Source organism: Phasianus colchicus, chromosome 9, assembly GCF_987193195.1.
Source record: "Phasianus colchicus chromosome 9, bPhaCol1.hap1.1, whole genome shotgun sequence".
Classification (NCBI taxonomy): Eukaryota; Metazoa; Chordata; class Aves; order Galliformes; family Phasianidae; genus Phasianus; species Phasianus colchicus.
Genome location: NC_143444.1, coordinates 6,883,432 through 6,908,069, shown reverse-complemented (window position 1 = coordinate 6,908,069; position 24,638 = coordinate 6,883,432). Strand labels below are relative to the sequence as shown.

Below are 24,638 nucleotides of genomic sequence, written 5' to 3'. Positions count from 1 at the left end.
GCAAAAATAGACATATTTTGTAAATAAGGATGTCCTGGAAACAAAGATGCCAGAGTTCCATGCGCACTGGTGCAGCTGTTCTGGCTTGGGGTCCTCTCAGCCAGTGATGCAGCAGGCATCTGTGAAGGGAGCATGACAGTAACCCAAGCACATGTGTAGGATTCCCTCTGTGAGAAGCAGAGCCAACAAGCTGCTCATAGCCCTCATGTTAACACACAGGCCCTGGTTAAACTGGGACTGGAACTTTGCTCAAACTTATCCCAAAGTTCTCCGTCAAGCAGCACGGAGAGGAACGGCCGCATCCAAAGCGGACAGAAGGAAGCGCTTTCTCACGCAGCACGTAATTATATTCTGCAACTTATTGCCACAGGATGTCATGGAGGCCAAAAGCATAAATGAATTCAAAGAAAAAAAAAAAAGAAAGGATTAGATGGATCCGTGCAGCCTCTGGCTCAGGAAGTCCCCCCGCCGCCGAGTGCCGGAAGCCAGGAGGAAAGCTTGCTTTGTGTGCTCCCTTTCCGAAATCCCTTCCTAAGCATCTGCAGCTGGAGCAGTCAGAGTTGCTACCCACATCCCACTGGACATTCCTTACGGATGGAACCTCAGCCCTGTTTGGTTCCCTTGGACCTGCTGTACCAGGGCTGGGTGCCAGAATCTCCACGGCAAAGCCCATTTGGATGGGGATGGTAGAAAATGCGCACGCTGATTGAAAAAGAGCAAAAACAGCGTGGGGGAAAGTTAAATATTAAAGAACGTCCCTCCTTCATCTCGTGCCAGCTGCCCCCAGGGTACGTGTGCGGATGTTGGGTTCCTACCTCGCCTTCTGCTTTATGCTGCTTCAGCAAAATTCTAATTTTTCTCTAATGGAGGAGAGGAATATCTGGTCCTGCTGCAGCGGGACAGTGTCCACTGAAACACCAAGTGGCCTCAAAAATGGGCTTCTGAGAGCCTTTCCTGCCAACAGCTGCCCATAAGAGGGAAAATGGAGCTGGAAAAGCACGCTGCAGCCACTTGGGCATTGTCCCTCTGATTTTGGGAGCTCTGTGCCATTGGTCAGGCGCTCTGACGCGGATCTGAGAAACCCTGCAGCTGGTGTGAAAAGGCATGGGGCTGGCATTGAAGAATATTGTCTGTAAGTGGACTTTTTGGTGATGGAGCTGTTCCCATAATATCACTATTAGGTTGATTACCTCCGGGCCGCCGAGAGCTGATGGCGGTGGATGTGGGTCAGGGTTAATCTTTGGGCTGTGAGGAACGAAGGATTTATCCCTATTTTTCTTGTTGGATGACTTGGAGAGTATTTTGAGAAGCGAATAACCACTGGATTTGCTTCCCTCTGTAGGAGCACGGGCTTCTCCCTCCTGGCTCCTATCTCACCGCTTCATCCATGCCTCTCTGCTGTGCTTCCGTTCCGTGTTGCCTAAAGCAGCAGATCCCTACCCACGCTACTGGGAGCACAGACGTGTGCCAGTGCCCGGCCCGGCGCTGTGGCTCCTTGGGGAGGCGGCTGGCTGCGAACAAAGGCTGTGCGGAGACGCGCGTGGGCCGCTCCCGCAGTCCCCATCCTGCCCTTAATTACGAGCTAAGCGGTGGCTAATAAAGATGAGGCAAGGCAAATAAATCGAGCCGCCGTTCTAATTAAGCGGCGTGCAACGAGTCAGACCCATCTGTGCGATAGATCAGCACGAGAGGGCACCGCGAGGGATCGCGTTGGATGGAGGTTGCATCGCTCCGAGCGGGGAGCGCAGCGCCGCGCATCCCCCCGGCCAGCACCCCCACGGCACGGCGCTGCCGGGCGCTCACACCTCCCTCGTGGCCGGTGCCAATCGCTGCCCAGCGCGGCCCGGCTCCTCCCCGGGCGGGCGGTACGCGGGGTCCGGAAGGCAGCGGGAGCGGCATGGCGGCGGCGGCGGCGGGGCGGCGGTGCGGAGCGGAACGGGAGCGCGTCCCCATCGCGTTCCCTGCCCTTCCCCATCCATTTCAGAGTCCCTTTGCCTCCGTACCGTCCCCATTCCCCGTAAACTCTCGTCATCGTCTATCCCCCTAGTCCCCATTTCCCCCTTTCCATTCCCAGTCCTTTCCTCTATAACCCCCTATACTCCCTCTCCATTTCCAGTCCCTCACATTCCTCATCTTTTCCCTTCCACCTCCGCCCATTCCAAATCTCATTACCCCCATCTCAACTGTTCTCCATTTCCCCTCCAACCCCACTGTTTCCCATTCCTTATTCACCCCACTCCATTCCCCATCCCATTCCTCCACCCTTTCCCCTATCCCTCTCTCTGTATCCCCATCACCCCCAGCCCCCACCCCTTTCTGCCCTCCCTATCCTCCTAGCAGCAGTGAGGAGTTGGCACTTCCCTTCACAGTTCCCCTTCACTTGTCTTCCAGGCTCTTCACCCTGAGGCTGCCTGCCCAGCGTGGTGCCCGGGGGTACCGAGCAGCTCTCTGCACACAGCTGGCACAGCCCCTGCTCGTGCAAGACCTCCCAGCCCCTCGGCTGCTGCCATGCCAGGTGCGTGGGGACCATTGGGCATCAAAGGGAAGATTGGCTCCGGGTCGCTGGGCTGTGATACGCACATGTTGTGTGGTCTCCACCAGGCTGGGGCAGTGTCTCTTTTAAATCTCTGCTCTTGGCTGAATGCAGGAGTTAATGTTTGTCCCCTTCTCTCGCAGGTCCGTGTGCGTGTCCATTACTGCGGGTTAAATTTTGCTGATATCTTGGCCTGCCGGGGGTTATATCAGGAGAAACGCACTCCTCCCTTCACCCCTGGTGAGTAAGAGACCAGATGTCATAGGTGACCAAGTGTCACATCCTATGGGAATGAGGAGGTCGAGGACGCTGCTGACTCGAAGCAACTTCTGGGGTCAGTAGGATCACATACTGGCATCCTCTGAAAAATACCCAGTGCGAAATACTTTGCACTAGCATAGGGAGAGTAACAGCAGATACCACCTTTGCTGGAAGCTGAGAAAACCGAGACACGGAATGGTTTGGGGTAGGCAGGGTCCTCCTGTCTGGAGCCCAGAGCTCTTGCAGCTCAGTGACTGCCACAAGCACAGGTGGCAGCTGTGCCACTATAGCATCTGCACAGGGTCAGTCACTGTGCTGGCGGCACCTCCTGTCCCCCTGCAGCATCTGTCTTCTGCAAAAATGCACTGGGATTCCGAATTACAAGGAATTCTTAATTGGTGTTCGCTGTCTCTTGTGCTGATGCTGCCATCTTCTGTCCAATTGGTGCTTTGCTGCTGAGAACTTCAAATCTCTGAAGTTGGAAAAGCCCTCTGAAATCATCACCTGCTGCTTCTGCATGGCCTGGCCCTGGGGCTGCTCCACGGGTGGGTGCTCAGCAGCCACTGGAGCAGAGCCCAGGGGTAATTTCCTCACACTCTGTTGTTACAGCTGATGCCTGGAGGGCTTGGGGGCACAGCAGTGCCTGTTGCTGGGAGGTTTTCTCCCAAATTCCATGTGCTGGAAGCAAGAGCTCATGACCTGAGTCTGTTTACTGAGGTTGCTGCTAATTGTGGGTGTGAAGGCGGGTTGTGTCAACGTATGCTGCATGTGCATATACTTATCCTGCAGGAATGGAGTTTTCAGGGACTGTAATGGAGACGGGAGAAAACGTCAGTGCTGTGAAGGAGGTGAGAACAACATGGGGATATAGGGAAACTCAGCAGGAGAAGGGAGTAAATGCATACAGTTAACACAGTCGCTGTTGGTAGACACAGCTTGAGCTGTTCACAGTTCCCTCTGAAAACATAGGAAAATGAAATGCACAATTAAGAGGGGGCTGAACCATTTGGTAATGCATACAAACAGGCAGCCCAGAGAGATGATGGGGTCACAATCCCTGGAGGGACACAGTCAGCGGGCACGGGTTGATGGTTGGACTAGATGATCTTTAATGGTGTTTTTCAACCATAGGGATTCTGTGATCTCTCTCCCAGTGTCCATACAGTGACATTTTTGCAGGGTCACAGGGTGATTGGTGTGTCTGGCATCAGCGCTATGGCAGAGGAATGCATTGTCGATGAGAAGGTGAGGACACCAAGCATTTGGGTTTCCCTCTGAGATCAGCACTTCAGCCCTGCCACAGCTGCAGTGGGATACAGCATGCTTGGGGCATCTTTTCTAAACAGCACGCAGCTACAAGATGCAAAACCTCTTTAAAACAAGCCCTTTTACATGGTGAGCCCCAGTGATGCTGTCAGCCCATTGAATCCCATGTACAGGCACTCTGGCAGATCCCTGACAACGTGTCCAGTGAGGATGCAGCAGTGCTGCCTGTTGCCTATGGCACAGCCTGGCTGGCTCTGCACCACCGAGCACATCTGCAGCCACGGTGAGCAGCTTCAGTTCAGCACAGCCCCCAGGCTGACTGGGACTCAGCATCCCCTGACGGCAGGACAATCCCCATGCTGCTGAAATATTGCCCTATTAGGGAATTATGGGTGTGTTTCCATTGTACTTTCTCATTCTTTCTCTTCCTGCCAGGGAAACAGTGCTAGTGACAGCAGGAGCTGGAGCCACTGGCCTTGCCATCATTGATCTGGCTGTCAGCGTGTTCCAGGCAAAGGTACTGAGGTGTTGTCCTTTTCACCTGTCCTCATGTGCTCCAGCCTTGGCAAGCAGGTGGCCTGGAGTCACAGTGATACAGTGGCAGAGAACCAGCACCAGGCATTTGCTGGGTCAAACACCAGCACCACAACCTTGATGCCATATTTCCCTCCTTTATTTTACCTTCATTATAAATCCCCATTGCCTTCATGGGCAGCACAAAGACCCTTTGCATCTGCCCCATGGGTCATCATTTCAGATGGGGCTTAGAATTTTGGAACTCCTGTTTCCAGCCCCATGAAAATTGTCACCTCAGTGTGCTTCTTTTGATGCTCACGAGAAAATATTTGAATATACGTAAGGAGAAAGAGCGGGGTTTCCAACTCCAAATGTTCATTTTCCCTAATTAAAATAAGCACACCTAGAGGCTGAGTGGCTGCAGCACCGGCTTCCCCTTTGTTCTCAGGTGATAGGAGCAGCTGGCAGTGACCCCAAGTGCAAGCTGATCCTGGCAAATGGGGCAAGCCACGCAGTGAACTACAGCCAGAACAGTCTCAGGGAGCAGGTGACAGCACTCACAGGTGGCAGAGGGGTCAACGTGGCCATCGAAGCTGTTGGTGGGGACATCTTCAAGGCTGCCCTGCAGAGGTGAGTGAAAATGAGAGGTGATGCTATTTGCATGCCTTGAGCAAAGTGAAGCTAACTCACCAGGCTCTGCCTGCCCCATCTGGTGGTGGAGGCAGAGATCATAGACTAGAAGAGACACCGTAGAACCATGAAGGTCGGAAAAGATCCGTAAGATCATCCAGTCAAACCCCAACCCATCCCCACCATGCCCACTGACCATGTCCCTTAGTGCCACACCTCCACAATTCTTGAACACCTCCAGGGATCTCCCTGGGAAGCCTGTGTCAAAATCTCACCACTCTGAGAAGAAACATTTCCTAATATCCAAGCTGGAAGCTGTATAAGATGCATTTGCTCAACCCCACATGGCTTCTTATGGCCACGATAGCATACGTTGCCTTGGGATGAGGTTTCAAATACCTGTCACTTGTCTTCTTGCAGTTTGGCTTGGGAGGGCAGGATTGTGGTGATGGGTTTTGCTGGAGGGAAAATCCCCTCAATTCCTGCCAACCTGCTGCTCCTGAAGAACGTGTCAGCCATGGGAGTGTACTGGGGTCGGTACCAGCAGGAAGACTTCCCTCTTTTCTCCTCTGCCATGTCCTCCCTTCTTCAGTATTGCCAGGAGGGAAAGATCCATCCACACATCGGAACGGTCTTCAAGCTGGAAGAGGTACACATGGCTCAGAACTGTTAGCCAAGGCCTTTTTATGGGGGCAGAAATAGGTTTGTGCGTGCAGTTAGACCCCTGGCACAGAAAATACAGGAGTCCTAAAATCCAAAAATATTAAATCAAGAAATCCCATTTTCCCTCACCCTTTTTAATCTTCTTCCATTGGGTTTCAGCCAGGGAGCCGTTAACTTCTGGTTTGCTACTGCAAGGCCAGAACTGCAACGTGTTCAATGGGGAAATCATAAAAACACACGCTGCTACACCAAAGAGTTTGTGGTCGTAAAGAATAATGTGCTGGGATAATATTTTAGAAGTGGATTAGTGGATTGTGATGTGCCTTCATTTGCATTTCCCCCCGAGCACCTCTGAAGGTGCTCAAAACACTTTTTTTTCCATGTTATGATGGTCTTTGAAGCCTTAAATAACAGTTCCTTAGAAATGCCTACGTAGCCCCCATCCAGCAAACTCAGGGATGCAAGGTGGAGGAATACCCAGGAGCTTGCTGGCTTCTGATTTGTTTCAATCCCAGCATTGGATCCCAGGGACAGAAAACCCAGGCTCAGCTGCAAAACATGAGCTCTTTTTGTTCACACCAAAGAAAACATTACAGCCTATTGTAAGCCCATATAAATACAACCAGACCCTTGGTTTAGCTTAACTTATTGAGTGAATAACACTGCAAACATTACAATACAGCGTCTACTTCCACGTGTTCTGCACCTCCTGCCCTGATGACCATCCTCATAAGCACTCAGGGCTTTGTGCTTGCAGGTGAATGAAGCCTTCAACCACGTGCTTCAGCGCAAGTCCACTGGAAAGGTCATCATCTCCATGAAGTAAAAGGGCTGTGAGGGATTTCTTGCACACAGTAAACCGGAGGACGCTCAGCCAACCCTGTGCATGTCCTGCATCATCATATGGCTATAGGAGCAGTAATTTTCCATAAGGCTGTCTGGATTTCCAAAATCATGAATAAAATTACATGACACTCCTCATTTGACCCAGCAGCATTTCTGGGGGCAAAGAGTGACAGGGCTGGTGTGGATGTAAGCTGGATTCTGTCCAGCAGTAGGCTGTGAGCCACTTTTCCCCCACTGGGAACAGCTGAACTTCCTACATCAGCTGCGGGAAGAGAGGAAACCAGCTTTTTTTCTCTGATTTTTAGTACAGTTTGAGCTGGACAAAGAACAAGATAACTAACTGGAGTCCTGTTGATGCTCATTTGGGAACCACTGGGGTAGGCAGTGGAACAGTGCCCTGCCTGTTCCACCTTGATGGAACACTTGGATTTGAAAGGAAGAGCAGTGAGGAAGACGTGGGGGTGAAGCACAGAGCAATGAGTTGCCTGCCCTGCCAGGTGCCTGTGTCTGCTCCTGACCCCACATCAGCTGGCTCAGTCCCAGGAGAGTGATCACAGTCCCAAATACCTCCATACACATCATGGCAAACAAAAGCAACCCGAAACTCTAAGAACAAGCAGGCTGCGCTCTTTGAGGCTTAACAACAGGGACTTGAGCTTTAATGGACTGCAGAGACACAATAGTTGAGCCATTTGATCTGACCATACTTAAATTTGTCTGTACTGTGTCCTGCTGATCCAGCTCCCAGTGTTGTGCAGGCTCTGGCTTCACAAGCTACTACAGCATCACCTCATTATGAAGCACTGCAATAGCCCTCCTGCTTTCCTAGCATGCCTCTACTGCAGCAACTCCAGCCCAGCCATACTCCCCTGCTTACTGCTGAGCCTCACACCCTGGAGGAAATTATTTAACTCCCATCTATTCTCTAGAAGCCTTGCAAATTCATCATGGTACATGCAGGTTCTCCTTTCAGAAGTGTTTTTTTTTAAGCTTATTCCACTGGTAATAGCAGGAAACTACCTGCTGCAGTGAAGGATTCATCTAAATAAGCTGAAAGCCATAGCTGGGCTGTAGTTAATGCCTAGCTCACTTCAGTGCTTGGGCTATCACCATGCTTTAGGAAAATGGGCTGCCTAAAGGAAAAGCTCTAGCAGAGGCTATGAAACTGTGACTTCAGCCTACATTGAGCCATCTCCTGGGAGTTATTGATAACATTTACAATTAGTGGTACCTGACAACAGAAGAACAGGACCCTTGCCCTGTTGCACCTACTAAGCTTCCCACAGCATTTAAGGTCAGTGCACTCAGCCTTCAGCACTCATTAGTTTTTTAATCACCACCCTTCCATCAATTTTGCTTAACTGAAATAATAACTCTGGTTTCTTCAGGTCACACCACAGGGGATCCAGAACTTAATTATGCAGAAGATGTAAATAAACTGACTTTAAGAATGCTTAATAATGTTAAAATTGTTTCGTTACAAGGGGCTCTGAAAAAATCCTCTCACAATTATTTGAGCCTTGCTTACCTCTACCACACCTTGATATTCATCTGTTGAAGGAGAAGGACCTTCAGGGACACCATACCTTACCTCTTCAGTAATTAAGAAAACTAGAAAAACCTTTAACTTGTTGTTCCCAAACAACAGTTTTAGGCAATGGAATAATAAGCTTGTTCAGCTCACAGCTTTATAGTACTTTTCAGGCTTTAATAGCTACTTCTCAGCCTAATACACAACCCCTACAGCTATTTTTCTCAAATACTACCACCAACAGCCAGCATTGGAGTAAAACTCACCTCTTCTATTCAATACGTAAACCCTTCAGTCCCCTCTGAGTGCCTTAGTAAGTCTTAATGGCCATGGTGAGGCTCACCTGAGTGTCCCCACCCATGGACTGGGATCCTATATGCGCTCAGCTCAGGGAATCATTTGTTTTTTTGAACTGTGCTGTAGGTGCACTGTTTTTTAGTTTACTTGACTTTGTTTTTGAGTTGTGGACTGACTTCATTGCTGGATTTCAGGCTTTATAGGTGTGCTTAGGAAAGCATCTTTCTTAAGAAGAACAGTGAGGTATTGGTACAGACTGTCAGAGATGTTAGAGCCTCCATTCCTGGAAGCATTCAAGAACTGTAGAGGTGTGGTGCTGAGGGCTGTGATAAGTGGGTATGGTGGGGGTAGGTTGGATTTGATGACTTTCAAGGTCTTTTTCAACCTGAATGGTTCTATGATATAAGGGAAGTTTCAAGACCCTCAGATGTCTTGTTCCCATACTTGGATGGAATCTACCAGGCTTGTTTGCTCAATCCAGCATCATTCTGATGCTTCTTTAGCTCACATCTTGAGTTTTACTGCTGATATTCTGGTATTAATGCTATGTCTGCTTGGTCTTGAAGATCATCCACCACCCTGGTGGTTCCTATGTGACACCCATGGAACACTGAGGAAGGTTTTCCCTCCTGCTCCTGGCACCCCAACCTGAACTGCACCTCCTAACGTACTGCATTACACCCAAACTCTATCTAGCTGCCTTGAGATGAGCTCATAGGTACCAACGAGCTGCCTACAAGCAATGGTGAGTACCTGCTGCCTCTTGCTGACTGCTTGCTATTGCCTACCCCTGAGTGAGGGGGTAGTAAGGCAATGGAGGAAAGGAACATGCAGTATGCCAGGGTGTGTTGCATCCCTGTTTGGTAATAAAGCAATAGGGAAACAACTGCAACTACCTGCAGGGTGCTGCCTTCTGTGAGGCTTTGAAGGATTTATCCAGCTCTTCAAAGCGTCTGCAGTTTAGCTACTCACAATCTGCAAAAATTGGAGTGGAGCAACAGTAAAGCACAGCTTTCAAAACCTCATTTTCCTTTCTTCCTTTCAAGCTGACAATAAGATTTTAAGAAAAACTTTGAATAATGGATACACTTTTGAATAATGGATGCTCTGTAGCCCAAGTCCCTTGCCTTTTCTCTCTGTGCCTGAGTGAGAAGGCTTCTAATTGCCAAGCACGTGGAGAGGAGGTGCGGAGCTCTTTGTCTCTCGCACTGCTGATTAACCAATGTGTACGTGCACATTAAAAATTCAGAGGTGGGTAAGCACATCCCAGCCCTGGGCTCTGTGCTGTGCACCGTGGCTTTTATCAGCAAAGGATCTGGCACAAGATGTTTTGCATTTGTTCTTGTTTTCTTCTTGTGGCTGAGTGTCATCTTCTTTTTTGGGGGGTCAGATTTGGCTGTTTCCATGGAAGTGCTGTTCCTATATGCTGATTGGGGAGGGAGCTTTTAAATAGGGCTACCCAAACCAGTGCCTGTCCTGAGGGTTATGGCCTTGTGGAGGCTGTCTTTTGGGGTCACTGTATGTTTTTTTTTGTGCTGGATTCTCATCTGCTCCATACCAGTGTGCTGTTCAATGCTTTGAAACTAATACAATGTGTGCTGCTGCCCCTCTGGCTCCTCAGTCTGCCCAGAAATGCTCCAGTCTGGAATATTTCTTCTCCAAACAAGCAGTGATGCAGTGGCACAGGCTGCCCATAAGAAGTGGTGGGGTCACCATCCCTGGAGATGTTACAGAACAAATGGAGATGTGGCACTAAGGGATGTGGTCAGTGAGCATGGCGGGCTGATGGTTGGACTTGATGATCCTAGAGGTCTTTTTCAGTCTTAATTATTATTTGAACCCTCGATGCTAGAGCAGTGAAATAGCTGTGGAGGTGCATTGAGGTGAAGCAAAGGGTCCTCTGGTCTCTGCCTAATCAGGCATTTTTAAGAACCTCACCACAGGAGGTTGCCAGCCAGATGTCTGCCTTCGCACAGCTTGTTCTCTCCCAGTTCTGCAGCTTCTTGCCTCGGAGGGTAACTACAATTTAGTTTTATTTGCCAAAATTTGACATGACTTGAGACTGTGATTTACTGGCCTTGAAGGATATGGTATATGTAACTGTGGAGGGTGTAAGTGGCTTTTCATGGCACAGGAGTTGTAAATTGAGATGGAAAAAAAAAAAAAAAAAATGAGGGAAACATTACTGTCCAACTTTACAAGGTAGCACTAAGAACAGGACACACTGAAGCCATCTGTAACTGTCGTGGGTCTTTATGGTCCCTGATTGTGTGCAGTAAAGCTCCTAAATGAGCCCCGCGGTCTCTAACGCAGAGGTAACCAATGCTGAGTGCTGGAGGAGACACCAGATGGCAATCTCTTCACGAGCTTGCTTGGATGCCTCAGGGCTGAGGGTTTCCAAGCTTTCCTTGGGCTGGTGCTTGCTGGGGGCATGGGGCAGGGTATCTGCTACAGTAATGCTTGCTGGGGACAGTGGGAGCACTTCCTCTGTGTTTTCATAGAATCATTTGAGCTGGAAGGGACCCTTAAAGGCCATCTGGTCCAACCCCTTGCCCTGAGCAGGGACACCCACATCTCCATCAGTGCTCGGAGCCCATCCAGCCTAACCCTGTATGCAGGGATGGGGCACTACCACTTTTCTGGGCAGCCTGTGCCACTGCCTCACTGTCCTTATTGTTACAAAACTCCTTCCTTCTACCCAGACTAAATCTCTCCTTTAGTTTGAACCTATTTTCTCTTGTCGCATCACTGCAGACCTTGCTAAAATGTTTGTCCCATCTTTCTTACAGCCCTCCCGCTTGCCTTATGACAATTTCCAGGCCTCTTGGTTCTCTGTGACCATTTTCAGCTGTTCTGTGTTGCAATGTGGCAGCATGACCCGGGCAGTGTGACAGCACTGGGCTGCTTCTGCTTGTTTTTATCAGCAAACAGCCGAATTTGCAATGTGTAGTGATCGCTGCAAGGCAGTTAGTAGAGATAAACAGCAATTTTATGGCTGGGAAAACAGACAGGAGGGGGCTGGAGAAAAAGGCAAGATGGCAGGGGCTGTGAGCACCTGATGGAGCTGTAGGTGTCCTTGTTCAGTGCAGGGGAGTTGGATCAGATGACATTTAAGGGTCCCATCCAACTCAAAGAATTCTATGATTCTATGACCTGAACTCCCTACTTGGTCCCCGTTATCCTTTGGGCATCTCCATGGGTCATCCATTGGGATGTGCAGCAGCACAGCCTTCATTTGGGCTGGGAAATACTGGCAGCAAGGATATAGCATCCACAGCCAGGAGCAAAGCTTCCTATTGTTGCCATTTAAAATAACAATCTCATCTCAGAACTGATTAGAAACAGCATAAACCACCTAAAAATAGGGCCAGGGACTGCAGCTACCTGAGTTTCTTCTTGGGTGCAAGGATGTAGGCTGATGGCTCTGCAGCCAGGTTTGGTGCCCAAGGTTTGGGCTGGCTGTGAGCAATACAATGCATGCCCCAGGGCATGAAGAAAAATCGTGTCATGGTGACAATAGCGGGGAAGCCTTTTAAAGAAAAAATAAATAGGATTTTTTTTATATATAGCAAATGCTGTCCATGCTGTTTGCTGCCTGCTTTGCAATATATGCTTGATGGCGTTCACAAGTCTGAGTGTTTCCTGGAAATCCTCCTAAAATAGAAATGCATTGGCTAGAGGAGGTGCAACAGGCTGCCCCTCTCTTTCCACCCACTCTGTCCTTTTATCTCTGCTTCTCTTCCCTCACTTCTTGTATCCCAGCTCCTTTCTCTGGCTCTCTTCTTCTAATGTATTTTCCTGCTTTCTTTTTCTCTTAAATTGATGTTTCCCACCTGTGTGTTTTAAGCTGGCTTTGCTCACAGCTGTTTGCTGGTTATGCTCTTGCATCTCCTTCTCACACAGTGCTTCCCACATCCCACACCTGAGTGTGACTGCTGCTTTCCTGCAGGTTGAGCATCTTCCCTGCAACCCAGAGCACAAAGCACTGCTGGCAGCAGCCTGAGAAACCACCAATGAGCTGAGCATCTCCATAAAGCTGTGAAACCAGTAGGAGAGACTTAATCCCATCCTATCCCAGCATCTTGTTGATGCAAGGATTGTGCTTCCCTGCTTGGTGTTCCTCTGGGGCTGGCGGTGTGGCTGAGAAGCTATTTTTCAGTTGAAACCTTAAATTCTATGGAGAGTGAGTGTTTATTTCTTGGGGTCTCTGGGAAAAACTTCTTATTGTCCCAGTGGTTTAGGAATGTCATGTTATGAAATCTCTGTCATGTGCAGTTTAAATGGGGTTTTCCTGGTGGTGTGGGTGGGATTGCTGTGCATTCTGCTCTTCCTCCAAGGCCACCCTGTGATTTTGGAGGGGGAAAAATGTTTTGCATTTTGCTTTCACTGTGGTTTTATTCTGATGCAATTTGCCTTCATCCCCTCCATTTTCACTGTTCTGGGGGGTATCATGGGGAAGAAGTTGTGGTTGCCTGTTGAGTAAAGATGTTGCTGCAGAGTAAGGACTTAAGGCATCACTGGGGTGAGCCTGCAGCCTGCCCACGCTGCGTCCCGTGCACAGCCCGATAGAGCAGATGTTATTTTGTTGAGTTAACTAAATAGCTTCAATGGGCTTTATTTATTTCTTCAGACAAATGGGATCAGTGTTAGGATGGGAAGAGGAGGATGTGTGGATCATGGCTTACTAAAAAAAACCAAATAACAAGCCAAAAGGGGAAAAACATCTCTGGCTTTTTTTTTTTTTTTTAGCTCAGAGGCTCATGTCAGGCTCTATCTCAGGTGGAAGAGCCTTGGCTGGTCCCCGGGCTGGGCTGGGAGCTGCTGCCCTTTGTCCTCTGCAGTGGCAGTGGACTTTGGCAGTGGCGCCGGGGAGAGGAAGTGGGGCAGCAGGTGTGTGTGCGGCTGTGGGGGGTGGTGGGGACCCCGTCCTATAGGGGATCCAGGGGACCTGCACCGGGGTGGGAGAACTTGCTGGGTCCATCCAGACCCAGAATGGTCCCCGAATGCATTCAGTTCTGAGTGCGAGGGGTTGATGTGCGGTTCGGCGATGGCTTCTTGCATCCTGGTGTTTTAGCAAAGCTTCAGGTGGAACCAAAAGGGAAAATACATGTTTTTACCTCTGCTTCTGCTGTAGGCATTTTGGGAACAAAGGATGGCAGCAGGGTCGGGAGGTGGGAGGAAGGTGGCAATGGGCTACAGAGGAGGTTTTGGGGTGGGTGGAGAGCTGACACCTGCAGGGATGGGTCTCGTTGCCTGCAGGCCATTGGAGCCCTTGGATCTGCTGCATGGAGCCCTGGGCCCCGCCGCGGCCACCTCCAATGCGGCGCAGCCGAGCTGCTGGGAGTGAGTGGGCAGAAGGCCGCCATGGGACCCCACTGCCCTTGAGGCCCATCCTTCCTGGCCCTCTGCCTCGTCCTGGCTCCTGGGACCCTGGCAGGGACCTGCAGCGGCCGGCATCCCGGGCTGAGAGCTATGAGGGTGGCCATGCCTTCCGGGCCTACTCCAGGTGGGAGCCAAGGGGCTGCTAACACAGAGCCCCGTGCCTCAGGAATGAGTGTTCTGTGAGTTCCAGAGCTTGGTGGGGAGGCTGCTTTGGTCTCCGTCACCTCCTGCCCTGGAGATCCCATCTGTGGGTCTGTCCCTGGTGTAGTCCAGGCTCTTGTGGGATGTCCTCTCTCAGCTCCATGCATTACGCTGTTTCAGGCAAGCATATGAAGACCCCCACTGGCAATACCCGGCAGCTGCCTACAGGGACAACCATGTTTACCAAAGCCACCAGTGGCAGCCCACAGCCTGGCAGGGTGACAGAGGTACCTCTGGGTCCAGGGATGGACCACCTGTGGTTATGCTTTCTACAGGATGGGGATGTTCTCCAGGGCTTTCTTCTGCCTGTACTCCTGGGCAGTGCTGCCCTGAGCTTGCATTTGGGAGCTGGAAGCACCCAGGTAGTGTTTAATCCTGATCTGCGTGGTTAAAAGTCAGCATCAACCCAGGGTGCAGGCTAAGTATGGGGATGCTGATGGAGCCGTGGTTTGTGCCTGACTCACTGCTTTGCTTTTCTAACTGCAATTGCTCGCTGCTCTGGAGAGGCAATGCAAAATCTTGTTTCCCTCTCCAGATGTGACACAGGTTAAGCCTCACAGCAGGAGTACTGCTTATAGGGACCAGCATTACTACAGGGGCTACCACCCCAACCTGGCTGCCAGCCCCTCAGGGCAGGATAGGTAAGGAGGTACCTGGGCTGCACTTCCAACTGATGCCATCACCTGCTGCAAAACCAGGGGTTTGGGGCCAGTCCCCACACCTCCAGCTTCCAGATCATCTCCTTTCCACAGGTCCCAGACCTATGATGCATATAGGGAGGGCTCCAGGCATTCGTGGGCTGGGGTCAGCAATCTGGGGGAGGCCACTGGCCAGCCTCAAGAGGTAACCCTGAGGCAAGCAGGGATGGAGGAAGGCTTGGGGCTCTCACAGGGGTTTTGGGAGCCATTTCCATGCCCCCTCCAGCTGGGAAAGAGTGAGGAAAGGTAAGTGAGTTTTAAGGATTTATTCTCTTTTTCCTTGCCATGCCACGGTCCAGCCCAGCCTGCTCCAGCAGTACCGTGAGTCAGGACTCAGCTCTAGTGGCTATGAGCTCAGCCAATATATCCGTGATGAAGCTGAACCCAACAACACTGCGTTTTCGGGGGGCTGGAGCCCTGTGCAAAGAGGTGAGGGCAGGTGGGGTCTTGGTGAAGCTCTGGCAAGGGGGGAGCAAATAAATAAGTAGCAGATCTCCTCCTAACATCAGCTGTCTCATAGCTTGAACCTTGGCTGGAGGAGGTGCAGCAAAGGGTAGCTGTGGAGTGTGTGCATGGTTTGGTGGCTTTACCATGGTGGATCCAAGGAGCTGCCACCTATTTGTCTTCTGTTTTAGGAGAGCCCTCAGAGTCAGCTGTGATGGCACCCCACAAGTTCCTGCAGCCGCATGTGCCAGTCTGCCTGGGAGCTGGAGGACAACTGGTGCTGGTGTGTCCCCACCGCCCTGCTGAGGGGCAGCTCCCCCTGGTTGAGCTGCACAGCCTGGAGGTAAGCCCTGGTTCCCACTACAGCCTGTGGTTCCCTCCCTAGAGCTGCTCCTTCCACCGCAATGGGGTCAAATACCATTCCTTGCCTAAGCAGACCCCTCAGCCACATTCCTGTCCCCACTGCCATTCCAGCCCTCATGGTCTCTCAGACCTCATTCTGCCAGCCATATCCATTCCCTGAGCACACCACAACCTCCCTTCCTTGCCTTGCAGATGCCATCTCAACAGTCTGGTCCTTAGCACTGGATTCTATGTGATGGTTTAGGGTCTGTGCTGTGGGGGGTTAACCTTAGGATGGCACGGAGATTGTGTTCACCAACATGGTTAAACCCTTGGCCAAGACAATAAACTTTCATCTAGTCCAGCAGGTGCTAACCTCATTGCTGGGGTCCAGCTGCTGAATTTGCTCTTGATTTTCAGGTAATCCTTCAAGGCACAAAAGATCAGGAGGAGCTTCAGGCCTTCCCGGGGCCTCTGGCCAGGTATGGGCATGGTGGGTTGCAGACCTGTGTCTTGTGCTGGCACAGCTGGCACCTCTCCTTCAGCAGGAGATGAGCCTGAGGCAGGCATCGCTGTCTCTGTGGCTTTGGGAGATGATGTGTACAGGGGCTGTGTCTGGGTTCAGATAGAGAACCCATCCCCTCTTTTGCTTTTGATTGGTTTGTGTTGTGGGAATTGGCTTTTTTGGATATCCAAAGGGTGCGGGTTTGGTGTGGTTTCTATCTCTGACCTTATTTTGTGTCCATGCCCTGGTAAACTGATATTTGGGACATTTCCTTGGACCTCTAAAATCATGAGACATGCTGTGGTTTAGGCTTCCCGAAGTTTTTGCCCTCTGAGGCTGCTGAGCACCTTCATGAGCCCTGGGATCAATCATAGTGTGTTGAATCAGGCTGCCTCTCTGTCATCCCCATTACACCAGAGTGAGGAAGGAAAACCATTTACTGAGCAAAAGGGCTGAGGAGACCTGGAGGTCCTTCTCCTGCCCGATATTCCTGTGTCTCTCAGTCTCTTTTGCTGTCCAACTGTCAGATTTTTTTTTTAATTGTAAGATGGAGTAGTGCTGCTTGGTTTGCTTGGTTTGCACATAGCTTGAAGTTTTCTGCCTTTGTTTCAGACCTAGAGGGTTCATATGGTCACAGGTGTCTTTTTCCCCGTGCCATGCCAATTAATCAAGTAAAAGATACTGCCTGCGTATGCACCTCTCACAGCCTTGGATGTCTGTGGCTGTAATGGCACTCACTGCACTTAAGCAAAATGGAGGTTCTCTGAAGGTGAATTGATGAGCAAGTGAGCAGGAGGGAAATGAGGGTGTGAGATGGTCTCAGAATCCCTGAAACCTGCAAAGTCCTCATAATGACCAAATTTCTTAAGTATCTTTGAGCTTAGTGTGCCTGATGCAGCGTGTAGTCATTGACTACTTAGGATCTTCTCTCTTCTGTCTCACTTCTTTACATCTTTGTCATCCTTGTCAGTGAACTCAGAGATGCTTTGGCTCTTAATTTGTCCTAGATTGCTCTCCCTTAGGTTCCTTTGGATGCCTTTCTTTGCTGCCGTAGGGAAGATCTGCACAAAGTAGATGTGATGACATTTTGCCAGCAAAAGATAGCCTCAAGCTGTGATCTCTCAACACAGCGAGGCAGAGATTCAGCTCTTCTCTGGAAACTCCTGGTCCTCCTCTGCCGACAGAATGGGGTAGGTGCCCCCAAGAGGGGCTGACCCTTTTGATCTTTGTGCTGAAGCATGTTAATATGCTCCTCACGTCTTTCTTGATCCAGCTGCTGTTTGGTGGGGAGCTGTACCTTGAAGTCATCCCATTCCCACAGTACCATCAATCACTTTGGTTCTGCCTGGGTATTTGGAGCAAACCTCTGCTCCTGGATTGCTTTTCATCCTTGTGAAGTGCCAACATCGCAATGCAAGAACAGCTCTGAGAAAGACTCGTGCTGTCTTTATTGAGGAGGCAGCACTTGTACTTACAAGCGAACTAATCCCTTAATCCAATGAATTGTACCCATCTAATCCATGGCTGCTCCTTGGGAGCAGGTGAACACGATCATCAGAACAAGTCAAGCTGGGGGGCTACTTTGTCACCCAGAAATGCACGCTAGTGGCCAAGGCTGGTCTTGCTTGGAGCAGTGTGAGGGCTGGAAGTGCCACGAGGAGGCAGCCTCCATTGGCCTTTCTCCTCCCCTTCCTTTCCACAGTCCATGGTGGGCTCGGATGTGGCGGAGCTGCTGATGCAGGACCGCAGGCAGCAGGAGAGGTACAAGAGGCAGGAGCCAGCGTTGGGCCCCGTCAGCCTGGCAGATGAGGAGTGGCGTCAACTGGGGACACTGGACCTCATCACAGGGGAAGTCCCTCCTGTAGTGGAGACTCAGGCACAGATAGTGGAGAAGTTCACCAAGCTCCTCTACTATGGCAGAAAGAAAGTAAGCATGGTTTGGGAAATAGCGCTGATTAATTTTCGTGTTGGCTCCATTGGCCTCCTAAAGGGAAGGGTGGTCTAGGGTGCCTTGTGGTTGTGGCATCTATCCTTCAAGTTGCATTCTTACAACATTTATCACTGTGGAAGTTAGAAACTTACTGAATATACTTTGTGACTGTGTATATAATACTGTAAAAATCCAATGGGATTTGGGGCTCTTCTCCAAAATGAGGAGGAGGGCAAGGAGCTGAAGAGTGTGCAGACCCCTTAGCCCTCTGCCTTGACTGCAGGATGCACTGGTTTGGGCCATGAGAAACCAGCTGTGGGGCCATGCTCTCTTCCTGTCCAGCAAGATGGACCCTCGGACCTACAGTTGGGTGCTTACTGGGTAAGTTGGGGAGGTTAAAGCATAGTGCTTTGTGACTGGCTTTGCTGAGCACAGATGACCTTGGGTGCTCCTAGCACCTGCCAAAAGAGCCCTGGTTTCACCTGGATCTTTTTAGAGGAGTCAGAGGGGACAAGGAGCATCATTGAGTTCTTCAGGCTTCCTGATGGATGGGAAGAACTAAACAAGGTGTTGGGAGGCAGAAGGAAAGCTGCTTCCCAGAGTCATGGGATGGATTTGTTGAGTCCTTGGTTTTGTCGGCAAAGGGTGGGTGGTGAGAGCCATCTTCACTGTGATCCAACCCAGTCTGAGTCATTCATTCCACTCATACGAGTGTTTTCTGGCAGAATTAATGTACTTAGTCTGGATTGAATTGATCCCTTCAGGGAGAGTTAAGCAAAAATTTTCTCCTGCGTAACTCAAATCCGTTTAAGGAGGTTTTATCCAGCATTGTCCTTGAGACTCTGCTGGAGGCTATGCAGATCCCCAGTCTGATGGGGCCTGCTCTTCTTTTTGCCTTCCCTTCCCCAGCTAAGTACAGCTCCCTAGGACATACTTTCCTGCCTCCACAGGTTCACCAGCACGCTGGCCACCAACGACCCTCTGCAGACCTTCTTCCAGCTCATGTCAGGAAGGATCCCGCAGGCAGCGCAGGTCCGTGAGCGGCAGGCAGGCTGGTCCCATTGCCCATCTCACCCACCTCATGACAACCATCCCGCCTCACCTTTGCTTCCCTCTCCTCCAGAGCTGTGGGGATGCCAAGTGGGGAGACTGGAGGCCTCACCTGGCCGTGCTGCTGTCCAACAAGGTGGGAGACCTGGAGCTGAACCGCCGAGCCATCGTCACCATGGGAGACACCTTGGGTGAGCTGAGGCTACTTGAGAAAGAGAATGGAGTGGTTGGGTTGGAGTTTGCCTGTGAGTTTGGAGGCCTTCACAGCAATGCTGAGCACGTGTTGCTGTCCCTCAGGGCTAAGTTCAGTGTCTTTCTCCCACCCAGCTGGCAAGGGAGCAGTGGAGGCAGCTCACTTCTGCTACCTGATGGCAGATATTCCATTTGGTTACTTTGGGGTGAAGGCAGACCGCATGGCTCTGCTGGGCAGCAGCCACCGGTGAGTCAGCCCAGCCCTGCAGGGCCACATCTCCAACTCTTCCCCATTCCTGTGATCTCTTCTGCAAAATAACAAATTAAAAAAAAAGCTTTGGAGGTTTTACTGCCCTTAATGGCAGCTGTGCTCCTCCAGCTGCGGTCTGGCACTGTGACATGACCATGGCCCCATGCTTTGGGCATGTAAAGCCTTGCTACTGTGTCCTGAACATCTCTCCTCTCTGCACTGCAGCCAGGCTTTCACCCAGTTTGCCACCACCGAGGCCATCCAGCGCATGGAAATCTTTGAGTACTGCCAGCAGCTGCAGCATCCCACATCCTTCCTGCTCCCATTCCAGGTACTGGGTTCAAGCAAGAACAGCTGCTGCTCAAAATGGACTGAAGACACCCCAAAAGCATCCCCTGCCCTGATGGAGCTCAGGTGGAGGTTGCTCTCCAAAGTTTGGTTTATTGGGTTTGGGGGACATTGAGAGGACTGTGCTGGCCGAGGGGCTGCTCCAAGGCTGAGAACTGGATTTTGGGGTCTGGATTGAGTAGGAGCATCTCCTTGCTCCCATCTCATGGCCACTGCTCTCTCAAGGTGTACAAGTTCCTCTACGCCTCCCGTCTGGCTGACCATGGGCTGCCAGCCCAAGCACTGCTCTACTGCGAGCAGATCGCCACTGTGCTCCTCCAGCAGGACCCAACCAGCCACCCTGTCCTGGCCCAGCAACTGACCAAGGTGAGTTTTGTGCCTCTGTCATATGGATCCTGCATGGGGATGTTGCTGGGAGCCTGATGGTTTGGGGATTTCACATGGGTGCCTATACTCATCAACATGTTTTGTGCCAGATAGGGTAGGAGCTGTTTGGAGATGAAGGACACCTCCCCCCAGGTGCTTGTTGTCCCCATGCTTGTGCATCCAAATGTCCCACGTCCCACAGGCTGCATGCCCCCCCCCATGACAACACCTTTGTGTGGGCAGCTGGATGCTGCCGTGCTGCAGGAGCTGCCCCCAGCCCCAAAACTTGGTGCTGCACACTGCAGCCCCCCTGCTGCATCACAGAAACCTATTTACTGCCTAACAGTCTCTCAGATCTGCCTTTCTGCTGGGGATAATGCTCCTCCTGGGAGAAAACACTTTCATCTGAAAAACCAGTGCATTCATACACACTCTTGTCTTTGATGTTTTAGACTGTGTTACAAATTATGATACACATTAGTGTTTGATTAAGACTTCCCCTCTTTTGAAGCCGGGGACGATATACAACCAGGTGCTGGTTCATTAATATTGGATCAAAGTGCACATTAGCTTTTGGATTAAACATTCCCCCCGTTTAGGAGTAATCATGCTTATAATTTCCTCTTTCCTGCCATTGATTTGGGATGAGTGCACGTTCGCACAAAGCTGGGACACACAGGGGTCCGGCTGTGCTGGGTGGCTCTGGCTGATCCCTGTCCCCAGCATGTGTCTCATTTGGCTGTCACCAGTGAATCACAGCATCGTTTGAGTTGAAAGGGTCTCTTAAAGGCCATCTCATCCAACCCCCTGCCCTGAACAGGGACACCCACAGCTCCATCAGTGCTCAGAGCCCCATCCAGCCTGATCTTGGCTGTCTGCAGCGATGGGACACCAGCATCCCTGGGCAACCCATGCCAATGTGTGGCTACAGACCTGTGTAGATGTGCAGCAGTACTGCAGTGAGGGACACGGGGGAGACAGCGGAGCGTGGAAAAAATACAGAGCACAGCATGATAGCAGGATGCTGTCTGTGGTGGGGGAAGAGGGGAGAAAAAGAAGGTGATGTTATCATGTTATTCTGGGCTGTGAGAGCACAAATGGCATGTGTGAGACAAGGAGGTGATAATCCCCCATGCTTGAGGGTCTCAGCTGGGGCACTGTGCCCTGTTTGGGATGCGCAGCACAGGGACAGTGCCAGACTGGTGCAGAAGAGAAGAGCTCAGTGATAAGAGGTGAAGGGAAAAATGACCGCAGGGTTGTTTTTTGCAAGATAAGGTGGAGAGAAAAAGGGTGCAGGGGGCTGTGATAAAGGTCTGTGGGAAAAGTGTGTGGGAGACTGGTTTTAGGGAGCAAGGATTGAGAGGCTTAATTTGCAGTGAGGTCAGGAACAGCTCTGTGTCCCTGCACCACAGCTGGCTGAGCGACTGAAGCTCTGTGACCCACTGCTGCTGGAGATGCCTGAGCAAGACCTGGTGCTGGAGCCCGAGTGGCTGCTGCAGCTCCGCAGCCACTGCCAACACTGTGAGGTGAGGAGCAGCTTTGGGCAATGCTTTGCCTTCTGCTTTCCCCTCCTGCCGTGCGGTGGAAAGCTGTGGTGGTGGTGTGGTTCTTGTGCTGCAGTGTCCTTTGCTCTTTGCCCCATGCCACACGTTTTCCTGTCCCCTTTCTTTGCTCTCTGGCTCCCTGCAGGTGCAGGATGACCTTGCTCCAGAGGTGGCACCGACCCAGCCAGAGCCATGGGATACTGCAGCCACCCCAGGTAAGGAAACAAAGCCCAGCAGCTAATTCCTTGAGCCCCAGGTTCCACCATGGGTGCTGTGTGCCCATCCACACAAGCCCTGTAGAGAGGCTATAGCTGCCTCCATCTATGCAGTGTTTATGTGCACCTGGCTGCCTGTTTGGGTCTGGTTTCCTGGAGATGCCAGCACTGATGGGTGGAGGACTGATGCAGATAGGATAAAAATGACAAATCTCTCTGAGCTGTTTCTTCCTATCAGCTTTCCTCACTGCTGCCAAATTCTCTTTTGAGGAGCTCTGCCTGGCAGTAAAAAGGATCATCAATCCTGATTGCCTCCTGCTGCTATTGGGGTTGAGGTTACGATCATCCCTGTCTGGAAAAAAAAAAAAAAAAAAAAAGCATTGCAGGTGGTTTGGGATGGCTCCTTCAAGCCATGGTCTCAGCAGTGCACCTACTTTCCTTGCACCTGGGGCCTCCCTGCATTGGGTCAGGGTCCTGCCTGGTGGTATGTGTGGGCAGTGGGACAGAAAATGCCCTATGAACAGCAAATTCCAAGTTGTCCTTGGGGTCCCTGTTCACCCTGGCAGCTCATGCTGATGTGTAATGGAGAAAGAAAAAACCCTCTGCACCAACCCTGATGGACTTGCAAACGGTGCTGTGAGCTTCAGGTGTCTTTTCTAGGCAGAGAGATGGACCATAAGCTGCTTCAGAGTGATGGCCCACAGCATGAGCAGTGGTATCAGCCTCCTGTGCCACTGCAGGGACCTGATCCCCACCAGGATGTGTCCATCCAGCCCCTGGAGGTTGCAGTGTTGGGCATGGGGCCGACCTCCCAGGAAGAGCTTTGCCCTGAGCCCTCTCTGCAGGCAGTGCCAACAGCAGGTAGGTGCCCATATACTTCTCCCCATGCTGTAGCACTCATGAATGGTGTCTCTTGGGAAGCGTGGTGAATGCTGCTGCTGCCACACCAGCACACTGCTTCCCTGGATCATGCTTCACCCAGATGGAAGGTCACAATCACCTTGTCCAAAGCAGCAAAGGACTAAAACCACCTCTGGTGGAAGTGGGGCAGGAGCAAACTGGGCTCAGCCCTGGCTGTGCCTTCTCCATCTCTCATCTAGGCAATGCTGAGGAGCCCCAGGATGCCCATGGCATGCAGCAGCCAGTGCTGGCAGAGCCGGTGAGTTGGGGCAGTCAAACCATGGTGCTTGGGGTTGGGATGTGGGATTTGCATGGCAGGTCATGCTTGTTGATCCACGAGTGCCATGTTCTAGCCTTGGTCTCCAATGCCAGCAGGAATTAATGCAGCAGGAATTAACAAGGGCTCACTCAGCCTCAGAGAGCTCCACAGCATCCCTGGAGGAGGGCAGCCAGACATCCTCAGACAGCACTGCTGAGGAGCTGGAGGAGACGTCGGAGGACAAGGTGAGTGGGTTGCAGGCAGATGACATATGACTGTCTCTTGCCTGGCCACCCTCTCCCAGCCATACTTTGGGCAGGATGGCATTGGCAGCCACATGGGGACATCTGTCTGTGTGGGTGTTGATGATGTGAAGGAAGCTGTGGGCTTATGGCATCCTCACCCTCTCAATGCTTTGGCCACGGAAACCTGTCCTTGCCAGAGCTCTGGATTCCGATGGTTCGGCTGGTTTCGGTCCAAGCCCCAGAAGGAAACCTCTCCCAAAGCCACGACCTCAGACTCCCCCACGCCAGGACTGCAGGTAGGGGGGGCACCCAGGGTGCAGCACCGGGATGGTAGCATGTTGCTCCCTTCATCCCTCCTCTCCATTCTTTTACCCTGGAAGTGAATCCTTTACTGATAATAACTGTAAATAAATAGAGTGCCTTTGTTGTGTGAGGAGTGCTCTCTAACCCCAGGTCGTTTTCAGGATCGGAGATCCCCATCCCCACCTGGTGCTGTCCCTTCTGCTCAGCCCCCAGCATCCCCATCTCCTTACAGAAGCCCCGGTAAGTGCTCCTATTGGGAAGCTTCTCCTTTCTGTGTGGAGCGGAATGGCAGGAGGGTGAAATACCTTTGTTGCTGCAGTGTCGATCGACATGAAGGGCCAGTGGGATGCAGATGGCCAGGAGGTGAGGAGAGCTGTGCCTGTACCCATGTTGGGGATGCTCTGCTTGGGGTGGCTGTGGGGCTGCAGTCGGCTCTAAGGTTCTTCTCCCTTCACCCATTGCAGCCCAGCTCCCAGCAGCCACTCCCAGGGATGGTTCCTCTTTTCAACCCAGCGCAGGTTTCCCAGGTGAGGTGGGCAGCACCGTGCCTTGGGGCTGCCCATTACATTGGAGAAGGAAGGGGTGGTTGGTGTATAAGCAATTCTGAACTGCTCTCTGTGCTTCCCAGCTTGCTGCTGCCCGGCCCACCCAACCCAGGCTGCTGTCTCAGCGCCGCTACCCCAACCCACTGTGAGTGGGGGTCTGTGTGTGTGTGTGATGCTCGGAGAAAACAACAGCACTTTGTGGAATGCTTTCATCCAAAATGGTGTTGGCTTTTCTTTTTAACAGTGGAGGGGAGGGGTAGGAGGGAGGAGGCCCAGGTTGGGCTGAGTGGTAGTGAAAAACAGTGAAATGTGGTAGGACAAAGGGAAATGGTTTCCAAGTGGAAGAGGGAGGATTTAGACTGGATAATGGGAGATG

General features: G+C 51.4%; 2 protein-coding genes across 8 annotated transcripts; both read left to right on the top strand.

Annotated features, from left to right (window-relative positions):
* The first annotated feature begins 1,866 nt into the window (after window positions 1-1,866).
* LOC116230430 (protein Cryzl2-like) lies at window positions 1,867-12,587 on the top strand. Its single transcript, XM_031595562.2, has 11 exons — window positions 1,867-1,923; window positions 2,392-2,515; window positions 2,677-2,773; window positions 3,584-3,642; window positions 3,974-4,039; window positions 4,234-4,343; window positions 4,496-4,577; window positions 5,025-5,206; window positions 5,627-5,855; window positions 6,627-9,288; window positions 12,493-12,587. Exons 1-10 carry the CDS (start codon window positions 1,898-1,900, stop codon window positions 6,693-6,695), a joined length of 1,044 nt encoding a protein of 347 aa, XP_031451422.2. The 5' UTR covers window positions 1,867-1,897; the 3' UTR covers window positions 6,696-9,288; window positions 12,493-12,587.
* SEC16B (SEC16 homolog B, endoplasmic reticulum export factor) lies at window positions 9,213-24,489 on the top strand. Of its 7 annotated transcripts, none has more exons than XM_090145980.1 (26): window positions 9,213-9,288; window positions 13,803-14,049; window positions 14,247-14,353; window positions 14,662-14,767; window positions 14,879-14,969; window positions 15,124-15,253; window positions 15,460-15,611; window positions 16,031-16,092; window positions 17,170-17,305; window positions 17,818-18,042; window positions 18,329-18,426; window positions 18,996-19,077; window positions 19,169-19,286; window positions 19,423-19,534; window positions 19,763-19,868; window positions 20,111-20,251; window positions 21,664-21,777; window positions 21,941-22,010; window positions 22,671-22,871; window positions 23,111-23,169; window positions 23,283-23,414; window positions 23,612-23,710; window positions 23,879-23,957; window positions 24,037-24,080; window positions 24,182-24,244; window positions 24,346-24,489. In XM_090145980.1, the coding sequence occupies exons 2-26, from the start codon at window positions 13,829-13,831 to the stop codon at window positions 24,409-24,411; spliced, it is 2,814 nt and encodes a 937-aa protein (XP_090002106.1). In that variant the 5' UTR covers window positions 9,213-9,288; window positions 13,803-13,828; the 3' UTR covers window positions 24,412-24,489. The 7 variants fall into 7 exon arrangements, with proteins under 7 accessions (XP_090002106.1, XP_090002104.1, XP_090002103.1 ...); XM_090145978.1 differs by lacking the exon at window positions 9,213-9,288 and adding an exon at window positions 12,588-12,726 and having other exon boundaries at window positions 15,463-15,611; XM_090145977.1 differs by lacking the exon at window positions 9,213-9,288 and adding an exon at window positions 12,588-12,726 and having other exon boundaries at window positions 23,286-23,414.
* The last annotated feature ends 149 nt before the right edge of the window (window positions 24,490-24,638 follow it).

What these genes read in the sequence shown, in the direction of transcription:
- SEC16B (XM_090145976.1), top strand. An exon ending in GCCTTCCGGGCCTACTCCAG is followed by an intron (nt 14,050 to 14,246) that starts GTGGGAGCCAAG and finishes ACGCTGTTTCAG; the next exon opens with GCAAGCATATGAAGACCCCC. An exon ending in AGGAGACGTCGGAGGACAAG is followed by an intron (nt 23,415 to 23,611) that starts GTGAGTGGGTTG and finishes TGTCCTTGCCAG; the next exon opens with AGCTCTGGATTCCGATGGTT.
- LOC116230430 (XM_031595562.2), top strand. Translation starts at nt 1,898, where the DNA reads ATGGCGGCGGCGGCGGCGGGGCGGCG. An exon ending in ACGTCAGTGCTGTGAAGGAG is followed by an intron (nt 3,643 to 3,973) that starts GTGAGAACAACA and finishes ACATTTTTGCAG; the next exon opens with GGTCACAGGGTGATTGGTGT. An exon ending in CGGTCTTCAAGCTGGAAGAG is followed by an intron (nt 5,856 to 6,626) that starts GTACACATGGCT and finishes TTGTGCTTGCAG; the next exon opens with GTGAATGAAGCCTTCAACCA.